The sequence below is a fragment of the Hippichthys cyanospilos genome, chromosome 18, assembly GCF_059441005.1.
Source record: "Hippichthys cyanospilos isolate Australia breed blue-spotted pipefish chromosome 18, RoL_Hcya_1.0, whole genome shotgun sequence".
In the NCBI taxonomy this organism is placed as follows: Eukaryota; Metazoa; Chordata; class Actinopteri; order Syngnathiformes; family Syngnathidae; genus Hippichthys; species Hippichthys cyanospilos.
Window position 1 is genome coordinate 9,588,173 of NC_142386.1, and position 11,533 is coordinate 9,599,705.

Sequence of the window (11,533 nt, forward strand, 5' to 3'; positions counted from 1 at the left end):
TCAGAAGATAAGAGTGGATACTGTAAGTACTCAAGAGGACTATCTGACTGGCAACAGATGGCGCAATGTGGCCAACATATCTACTCACAGAAAACATTGACAATCTGCCTAGAAACACAGAGAGTTGGCAAGCGTTACACTCTGGATTATTGCAATGGGTATGAGTGAAATGCCTGATTAAGGGCAACTTGCCACCTTCCAAAACACCAGAGAGCAAATCCCAGTTGAAGCCCTTGTGAACTTTAAAGTAGCATATTTGATTTTCAGATAGCCACCAGAAGTGTGAAACAGGTCTTTAATGAATTGACCAAAATCATATTTTTACAAGCCTGGGCCAACTATTGAAATCTTGAACAAACAAAAATACTTCATCTATACTCACAAAGTGTACGCCAGCTCTAAAGCGCAAATACTGCACCGAGGTGGGCCTAAACGATTCCATCCATGCGAGGCGTTTTGTGAGCGAACACCATTTCATGCCTGGGGAAAGCATGGCGTTGACTCTCAAATTATGCCAATTAGGCTAATGTTGTTTACTGCACAGTCCGCGGCACTGAACGGCTCAAAGGAATGCTCGACACTGAAGTGAACACAGTGACAAGGAAACAGAGCAAGAGAATGAGACGTAGAAAGGAAGACACCGCACAAGAAGAGGTCAAGGTAATTTATGACACTCCTTAGGATAGGGGTGGTGGCAGGATTTTTCTCCACGTACTTCAGTTTCTTCAAAATTTCCCATAAACATGCATGATACACTCCAAGTTGCATTTTTGTGCATTTGGTGTCATTGTGAGTTGGTTATTCGTCTATGTGTGTGTCTTCAACCAGTTCAGGGTGTACCCCACCCTGATGGATGGATGGATGAATGGATGGATGGATGGATGGATGGATGGATGGATGGATGGATGGATGGATGGATGGACGGACGGACTAGCTGGCACTTTATGACTGGATGAGTGACATTACATCAAACTGACTTTCATCTCGGACTTGAATTTCGTGCTAATGAAGCATGTAGGGCCATTCCACCCACCAGTCCCTTCAACACATCACACGTGGTCGTGCCTTTCTGTTCACTGTAACAGTCTGCAGGAGCTGCTCTCATTCCATCAACAGCCTTCCGCGATGATGATTAGTGCCAGTCAACTCGTGGCCTGGAGCTTGACCAGTTTGGCTACGTTACTCTGAAGTTGCACACTTGTTCACGAAGGATGTGAGGACCTGGCACTGTGGTTGGCCTGGTATGACTGTACATGCTGACAAACAACATGTGATAGAAGTGCACAAAGCAAAATTCAGCAACTGTTCTAATAATGAAGAGATGTTATTTGTGCTAAACAAACAACTATATCTACATACACAATTTTAGACATACAGATGCTCTTCTATATACAAACATTCGGCTTATGAATTAGTTGCTTGCAAGTCGGATTTTGTATTTACTGTAGAACATTAAGTATCTGTGAAACCTACGCTGACGCTAACATTGTAAACAAACCTTCCACCCAATACATCTTTCCCCCACTGATAGTGTAGTGCAGGGCCCAGTAAAATTGAGCTCCTTTGCAGTATTATCGCTAAACAGAGAGCAAGGGTAAAACAACCCAGGCAAGAGCCAGCAATTTTCAAAACCTTTTTTCTATTTCTGAGACACACAACAGATATTTGCTTGAGTAAAATCCTGGAATTAATGTGAAATCATCCAACAACTACAAATTTGTAAAAAAGCTAGCTGTGTTTGATCCTTTAATACGATTATTTTTCTGTCGAATACAGCTTTTGAATAAAACTACCGATTTGATTCATTGGTACTGGTAGTTTTTTCTAATAGTCTTGTCATGCAGATTGAAAGCATTGTCTACTAATCCTTTATTTTCATTTACCGAGACTATAATTTGAAAATTTTGTCTGCCAGGAAATGACATTCAAGTCCTTAAAGGGACAGTGTGTAAGCTTAAGACTGTTTTTCATTAAAAAGTAATAAATTCAATGATTGTAAATGTCAAAAACTTGCAAATGAATGTGTTCTTAATGACCAACAGTATGTTTTAAATATAATCATAGGTCTCGTTATCATAAAATTATATTACATGGGGGGTGGGACTACTCCAGAGGTGGCCATGTTTGTTACGCCTACCGACAATGGTAAATGCAGCACCTCCTTCTGTCCGTAATTAAAATCGGTCTAAATCTTTTACACTATCCCTTTAAGGATTCTGTTTTTGTAGAAATCCCAAAATGGACATTTCAGCTGAAAAGTCTTAGTTTTTTCAATAACTCAAAACTAGCCTCAATGGTTCTGTGAACACATATGATGTTTGATACCACGGATACAAAATACTGACACATCTAGTTCTTTAATACATAAAATTTACCTCAGAATCACTGACAAATACTTTTCAAAAAAGACATCCCAATCGTATACTAAAGTCAACTTTAAAGACTCATGCAATTCAACCCTAATTGTACACATTATGAGTTCATTTTATGTGAGAATATAATGCTAGTATGCCCACTTCCATTATTTATAAGAAGTGGTCATTTGTTTTGCCAGTTTCCCCTTGATATGCTTAATCTATCTGACAAATCTGCTTCAATTACATAAATTAAAATACGTTCATCTCAAGCAGGCCTATATTATGCATTGCAAAGATAAAAACGACACAATTTCCTTGACAACGTTGTATAACACAAGCACATCATTTTCTTTCATCCATCTCCTTTGCCACTGATTGAGCAACAATGTTATAAGAGTTAAAGGAACAGTACACTCATAACCATCCTGATGAGATTTGGCAATGAAACAATTAAAATCCCACATAGTTCAGCAGATGCTTGCAATTTAATGTACACTGGGGATGTGTGTACTCAAGCCTGAAAATGATCATGGAGGAGAAAAGGCTTCACTCTTCTTCCCATGGGACAGATAAACTTAACACTATTTTGGGAGAAATACAAATGTATTCATTACACGTGCCAGCAAAGCCTCATAAATGATTCATTATGATATGCTACAAATTACAGGATATGTTAAAACAAACATGATTTGGATTTACATCCTGTAAATATGTGTCTAGATCTTTAGTGCATCCTATAGTGAGCTTATTGCCAGAAACACCCTTTCCCGCCTAAAACCAGCTCTTGTAGGCAGACGAGGTTCGGTATGTGGTGAGATTTAGCATTTAAGATGAGAAATGCAAATGAGCTTTATATTCTTGAAAGGAGCGCTAGGAGATCTCAGCAAAATGACTACCATTGCATCGCACTCACACATAGAGCTTGCCTCTATTCATTCGGGGATCAGTGGAGAATCTTGATTCTTTGTTTTTTTTCTGAGAAAGATTATCTTCAAGTGCCATCCCCCATTTGCCCAATGAAAGGAGTGTACTATTGTGACAATACAAAAGCATCATTTACTGCATAGTATTCTCACATATATTAGGATGATTGTCCATTAACTTCCAGATCCAGTTTCTTCTTGATCTCGTTTTTATCTTCATCTGAAATGGCTCCATAAAAACAAAGATATCAGATATTTTCCCAGCCAGTGGCCCATTAAACACTAGCCATCATACAGTGCATCTTTTGTAGTGTTGGGGGGAAAAAAGTCAACCAAGTTGGGTAGTTAACTTTAAAAATAAGTCGCCTAAAAATATCTGCCTTGAAGCTTTGCTGTTTGCGGCAGCGTTTTTTTCCACTGACTTTCTTGCTTATGTACGCAGTGTTGCAATGGTGGCAACCGAGAGACAAAGACACCCTTAAAAATCTGAGAATGACAGAACTTTGGAATCATTTACAATTAGAAAAAGAGCAACAAAAATAAAGATTATTTGATTTTTGCAATCTACAATTGGTTACCGCAGCAGTAGTCAGGCGATCTTGATAGACACCTCCATTTCTTGTAATTGCTAGTATGCTAATCCTAATCATGATTGCTGCTAAGCAAAGACACATTTTGATACAAGATAATGAATAATTAACACTCACTTCAATTAATATTAAACTTCGGTAGAAAATAATATACCTTTTAAATATCATTTCAGGGGAATGCAGTAGGAGGTCGACTACTTAAGTATCCAATAGAATAACCAATAGAATAATCAATGTAAAAAAATTCAATAGTGACCGCATTAATCATTAAGGTTCTACTTTTATGAGGGATCCACAAGAGCTGAAAAATCAATAAAAGTTACAAAAAACATACATCTAAGTCAAGTTTTTAAGGAGAGAAAGAAAAATATATTTTTTTTGAGGGGAAAATGCATCAATGCAATCGCTACAAATTAAAAACCCACATAAAGTCGTCTTTGGTTGCCCATCCTTTTTTGATGCTAAATTTTGTCCAATTATTTATGTGTCTGGTTGACTAATACTAATACAAATGTTTGATGCACAACAGCTCTCACCATTTTCTTTTGTCACCAGTTCAGTGCGGCTCTAAATTTCAGCCCATCCCAGCTGACTGCGAACTCCGGATTCATCACCAGTCAACGGCATTGCCGTTTAAATTCCTTTTTCAATCAGGACAATGCCGTTTGCGTGGCATTTCCAGCTCCCACCCCCTTTATTTCACTATGAGATGAGAAATGGAGAGCGGGAGAAACAAGTGTGGGTGTTGATGTGTGCAAGCAAGTATCTGCGGTGTTTGTGTGTGCGCGTCTGAGCGTGAGTGCATCTTGTTCATGGCAAGAAATCAGCTCAGTTTAGCACATAATGGAAATGTGAATAGCCTCAAGCCCCTCTCCCACACAGGGAGAGCGCTGGCTGGGAGCAGGATGCATCTTTCCAAATCCAAATAGTGAAAGGGAGTTTGCTAGGTTAAAATCCGGGCTCCTTTCTCACTCCTCCCCTGGAGCAATTCACAGCTTTGCCCATACATTACTCAAACAGGTCATCCAAACAGGTCTCACTAGCAGGGTGAAAGCATATTCACACACACACGCTGCGCTCACACACACTCATTCAGTGGTAGGTTCAGTGAATAGGTGACACCGCACGTATTATGACAGATGAAATCTATGGATCCCAAAGCTACTGAACGCTATGCTTAATTTAGTGTGAAATCTACCTTTTTCAGTCCAAAATCCAACAGCGCAGATGATTATAATACGCGGCCGTTTATTTTCACATTGCACTTTTGTCACGCGGCGTTGACGGGTCATGGGGAGATCTCCGACTTACGTGCTACTTCTAGAGATGCGTTTCGGCTGACGGCCTCCCCCAGATAGTTACGGGCCACGCACACGTAGCTGCCGTCGTCGGGCTTGCTCCTCCTTCCGTGGACGATGCGTAGGAAGAAGAGGGACCCCCTGGGCAGGAGCATGCGGTGCGAGCGAGGGTTGTCGCGGTCCGTCTCAACGCGCTCCCCGTCCTTGTACCATTCCACCGTAGGGGCTGGCCGGCCTTCCGCCTTACAGTTAAGGGTGGCCGGTTCCCCCTTGGACACAATCAGGTCAGAGGGGTGCTCAACGATGCGGGGAGGGGAGTCTTCCTGGCGAAGACGAGACCCTTGAGGCCAAGGGGAAAGCAGAGGATTCCGTTATCAGTCGGCCTAATATTGTCACAATAACAGTAATTTGTTCTCGTGTGCTATTTAGCTTCTATTGTCACATATTTATCACCTTTGCGATAATGAGCATGTATTTCACAGCTTTTGTCAATGGAATGGGTGGGAATCTTTGACTGCCTCACAATTTCTGATTTTCGGGTCCCCGATTCAATTCAGAATTGATTTTTGATTGAAAGTGAATGAATTGAAGATGATTTCTCCTTCAAGCTATTGATGTGCAAAAAATCATTATGATTGTCTGCTTTGCAAGAGAAAATGAGACATTAAAGTGTTTATTTTTTATTTTTTTATCAATCTATGAAGTTTGGAATTGTAAGGAAAGTGCCCTTTTCGACAAACTACAACTCTATTCATTATTTTGATTAATTGGCATACCAACTACCAGGATGGAAGAGTGAAGTTTTGTTATTTGTTTTGGTATTGTAAACCGAAGTAACTTGACGGACAATTAATTGTAATACGCTCTTCCAATCCAAAAGATGTGTTTTTATTTGATTTTTTTTAACCAGTCCAGACATTTATTTTTTATTATTTTTTTTTTTTTTTAGATTTGGGTAATGCTGGATCTAAAAATGGCTGGTACTAAACGAATTAAGTAATAATGCATTCAATTACTTTAGCTAAGTAAGTATTAAGTATTCAAATTGTGATACTTTAGTACCTAATCAATTTAGTACCACATATTTCAGTATCAAATTCATCAATTACTTTAGGTAATTAAATACTAAAGTCTAAATGAAGTACTTAAGTACTAAAGTTTTCAATTCCATTAGGCAATTGAGTACTAAGGTAATCAATTACTTTAGTATGAGAGTGCTTAAATACTTCCAGTACTTGAGATTAAACATCTGAACCCTTAAAACTGTAAAAATTGTAATCCATGTGTTATTTGATATGTTTATTTTGAAGTTGGCTTTCGCAGGACATCGTTGGCGTCCAACACAATTTTGCTATTCCCTCCTTGGCGGTGCTTCTTCGGTGTAGTTAAATGGAAGCAGTCAGGAAGCGGATTAGTAGAAATCTGATTTGTTTTATTTATTTGTTTTAATATAAAATTGATTTTCTGACCATTTTTATGAATTCTGAAGTTTCCTAAATGAGAATTTGGTTCTTTTGTGAATCAATTTTCGGGCACCCTAATTTTCATGTGTTTATCACCACTGTCATTTAGTGTTCTGTATTTACTGTTGTCCTTGATTTTGCAGTTGGCATGTGGTTGCTGTGGTTCTTTACTTTATATATTTAGGATTATCTTCTAAAAATATTTAAGATCTACAGCTGTCACATCAAGCTGTCTTTTTCATTTCTTTCGAAGTTTAGTTTGCCAAGTTCAGTTTCTGAGTCTAGTTTCTGATGACGTTGGATTACTTGTGTATAAAGGCTGTCCTCTTTTCAACTTTCATGTCCTATCTGCTTCAAAGTCCAAGCTCTGCTTCTCATGTGACATAATGAAGGTCCTTGTTGCAGATGTCGCAGCATTTTTTGTGTGAAAAATAAGCATGTAAAACATTTAACTATCCTTTTTCACATTTGGAATCTAATTCTAAAGGGATTTACTCAATGTATACTAATTCGTACAAAATATTGCAGCTGGAACATTGAGTACTGTCCTTGAGAGCCAAATTAATTAGCATCACAGTCTTTTTGGCTGTGCAGTTTTCTCACAGACAAGCTTTAATGTTTGCCTTCACATGCAGGAACCGAGAAGTCATTACGTCTCATTAACTTTTTCATTAACAGCCTCTATCAAACATTGAGATCATCAAAGATGCTGTCACTGTGAGTGTACAACAGAGAACAGTACATTAGAGGGTTCACTTTGTACTTTAACAATGAAGATGTACGCCTTTATCTCCTTTTTTTTTTTTGTTCTTGTAAGTTCTGGGACTCATTCTGGAACTTCAGAAAAATCCCATAGATCCCAGTTATTGACTGCCCTGACAAGGAAACATCATGTTTTGTCTTTAATCAAACATAATCTTTATTCGATCAAACAAAAATTATATACATTTACATTTTATTGGTGACAGCTGCTTCTACAGCCACCAAATCTAAATATTGTTCCATCATAATGTGCATCATTTCCCTAAACTAAGCTAGCTGCTCACGTTTTCTGAGTTTGGTCATGTGGTATTCACTAGCAAAGCTGTGAATGGTGTGCACTGAACATATCTGATGTCAATTTCAGTCAACAGCAAGTGGCAAAATTGTCACCCAAATTGATTCAAAAGGTTGGATTATGCTGATTAAATCATATTCCACAAACAGTATTAATTTGAATGCCATAGATGATATTATTGTTAAAAAAAAAAAATTCTTAATTAACTCATGCCTAAATGATCTCAATCTAGCCAATCTGACACTCTTCCAGTCCATGCTGTCCCTTGGATGACCTCATTCCTGAACACGTACCTCCTCGCCACTCAAGAAGAGAACCACTGCAACTCTGCCAATTCTAACTCTCTCTTTGTGGAAGGTGAACCTTGTTTTGAAATCTGAATAGTCAAGGGTAACCAGCTTCCTGGGATGAATTGTGTATAACCTTGGCAGTTCTATTTGTATACTGAACGCTGGTTAATTGTGCCTTTGTAGAGATGTGACCCATTTTGATTCCTTCATTTAGAGATGAGATCAGTACATGCATCGGTTTAAAGCATAATAATATCAGCAAGCCTTTTGGTCATTTTTTGCAAGTGCTTTTGTACATCAGTAATGTGATATAATTCCTTTTAGGAGATGAATGTGCGCCTGGGAAATACAATCTAATGTTGGTTGCTGCCGTATTAGTTTGTCTGAAGATAAACTGAAGGCTCATGTCATTACTGAACATTTTTTACAAGCGTTTTCAGCCTGTTAGTGGATTTAGCTTGGTCAGCTGTCAAGCATAAGTTGAGAAGAATGCAATGAATTCAAGTTAACTCTTTGTAGTTCTTCCAGGGCTGAAAATGCACAGTATGTTTCCCATTTGTAATACCGAGTGTACAAAGTTTAGACAGGCATTTGAGTCACAACACAATGATTTGCAGCAATCTAGCATCACACTTTTGACCAAGCAATACTCTGTCATTAGTGTACACAACAAACCATTGCTTCAGAAGAATGTGCCAAAACGTTACTAAATGAGGAACTGCCCATGGTGCTGAATTACTGGGTTGCAATCTTTCGGGGGGGGGGGGGGGGGGGGGGGGGACAACATTACTTTACGATACTTTCAGAGAGAGATGAGGCCAACTCCTAATAGCGGTAGTGAAAAAGCCTATATTAACATTTGATGATGGCATTTTTCCTGTTGTTATTCTGTATAATGACAAAAATAAACATTTATGGAAGCATCTGTTTTTAATTTGACAAAAATATGATCTATAAATATAAATCAGTGCAAAAATTACTCCTGCTTTCTTTGCAAAACAGAATAGAAAATCAACACATTGAAAGTGTGATTAATTTGTTTACATTTGTTAAGTTCTGAGTTGTAAGTGAAGTGCTTCCCCACACAGAAAGAGTGTGTGCACCACAACTGCTACTCTTTACTTGGATTCATCAGCATACCCACCACTAGAATGAAAGTGGGAACCCTTGGTAATAGATTTGATGTCGTAAATGTCACGCTCGGACATGTTGGGTGACGCAAACGAAGGTAGTGGACCCAAAATAGCAAGGAAACTAGCAAGTTGAATGCTAAAATAAATGCGGGTTCACTACAGAACTGAGGCAGAACAAATTGGAACAAAACTGTACAATGTAACAAACCAAACTTGAAACCAAACTCACAGGGTACAGCGATAAAGAGGTAGCAGAACCAGGAAACAGAAAAACGCAGTAACATAGACAAAAACATTCACAATGACCCAACAACTACCTGAATGCAAATTGGCGACTTAAATAAACTTCACACTTAACGAGGAAACACGAAACAGCTGGACAGAAACAAAAGGCAGATGAAGCTGATTGGATGACACGAGGAGGGCAGGAACACAGACAGTTGGAAACAAATCATGCTAACAAGGACAGATGCAAGGGAAATCAAATAGGAACAAGACAAGAACTAACAAACCCACAACTTCAAAAATGCACAAAAAACAAACAAACAAAAAACTGAAAAACCAGCAGCAACCCACAACAGTACTTAACAGTAAAGACAAGACTAAATTCACCCCATTATTCTTCTTGATATATGAAACTTTTTTAGATAGATGGAGAAAAAAATCCATATTGTTTAGATGAATGTAGTTAAAAAACATTTAATGCATACACAGACCATTTTTCTGTCAAACTAGGAAATGTCTGACTGCATTTGAATGCAGCATGGAGTTAACGATTAGCGCTAACGCTGGAGACTATCGCACAATAACATCATTTACTCGTGGTGTCTCTGTATAACAAAAATGATTGATGTAGCCTGCTTGCAACATCTTGCTATCAACATTTGAGATGCTTGATTTGAAAAAAAAGAAAATAATATAAACCAATGCAAAGTAATTTAAAAAGTGTATTTAGCAATAGGTAGTTATATTGATCAGTTATCATTCACAATGCACTACATGATATGTATGAGCCAAACCCAGACAACATTTGTCAACATATAATTTCTGTGATATGAACAACAAAAAACAAATTACAGTTTACAGAGTAAAAGCAAAACTGCAAAAGTCCATCCAAAAATCTTGGTGAAAGGATCACCAATCTTGAAATGCTGGGAGCACAAACTCCCTTTTCCTTTATGAGTAACCTGTAGAAATAAATTCTCAGGAGGAGAATTTTCAGACTAAGCACCTTCTCCACAGCACATTAGCCGTTATTACTGCAGGACATAAACTCCGTCATCTGCCTGTGCAAATGAATTGTTGCGTCCCATAATACAGTAATGACCCGTGCTAAAGCAATATTGGGGAAAGCTGCGCATAATCTGAACCATTAGGTGATTTGTAACACTTTGTAATGGCAAGAAAGGAGTTCAATTGTTCCACGATGTCACCTTTCAACTTTTACCGTATCACATTCCAAACCATTATGCTAATCAAAATGCGTACAAAAACTGATCTGACACAATGTGATTACATTCGGATTGTTTGAGGAAAAACATACTGCACAAATAAAGCGGATTTGTAGTGGCTCCTCTGCACATAATGGAAGAAAGCATGGTGATACATTTGAGACAAAAGATAAAGATCATAAGTATATTTAAAAATGAAATAAATAAATAAATAAATAAAAAACAGCCTTACCATTGCTTAATCTGGCGCATAGAAGTCCAAAGAGAAACAAATATTGTATGGGACCCATTCTGGCATATTGACCCCTTCAGCTAGCGGCGCATGAATTCCTTCTCTTCAAGTGGAAAAAAGGCGATCAATTCATCAATCACTCCCTGCCTACACCTTTGTGACTTTGAAACGTCTACAGTTTTAAGTTGGGCATCAGGGCGCTCGTTTCACCCTGCAACGTTCTCGTCCACGTTCATCCTCTCCAATAAAGAGCGCACCAGTCTGCGGACACGTTGCTCTTATTTCTGCAGTCACCAAGTGCAAACAACACCAGCGACGCCCCGCGCGGTCCACTTCAACGCGGCTCCGACCGTCTCCCGCTTCACATTCTTCTCAAACAACGGTACTTTTCAGCGCGTCTCGGGACAGGGAATCGCACCCGTGGCCGTGCGGGACAAGTTGCGGGATGAGAGGTGTTGATGGTGTTGTCAATATGCTGGAGGTTGAGAAGCTCACGCAGCCCCTCCTTCTTTACGCTCATGCCTTGGGAGAGCAAAAACAGGGAATGGAACCAACTGAGAAATGTAAAGCTCATCCCTTATGAGAGACTATTGCCTTCACGCAAAGAGAATTTTTAACGAGGAGGTATTTCAAAAGTGTTTTGGGCTTCACAACGTATCATAGCAATCCCAAGATAACGCGTGAATATGCCCCCTAGTGGATATGAGAGACAATGGGATTCTGGTACAAACACATTGTT

The 11,533-nt window shown here is 38.8% G+C and overlaps 1 protein-coding gene across 2 annotated transcripts in view; it reads right to left on the reverse strand.

Moving 5' to 3' along the window:
• Positions 1-11,233, reverse strand: part of LOC148408878 (roundabout homolog 2-like) — an 81,062-nt gene extending 69,829 nt beyond the window's left edge. For both annotated transcript variants that reach the window (XM_088441213.1, XM_088441212.1), the window contains exons 1-2: positions 10,795-11,233; positions 5,182-5,508 (exon numbers count right to left, since the gene is read on the reverse strand). In XM_088441213.1, coding sequence (XP_088297339.1) covers positions 5,182-5,508; positions 10,795-10,852 — 385 coding nt within the window. In that variant the 5' untranslated portion in view covers positions 10,853-11,233. The remainder of the gene's footprint in view (positions 1-5,181; positions 5,509-10,794) is intronic.
• Positions 11,234-11,533: the final 300 nt, after the last annotated feature.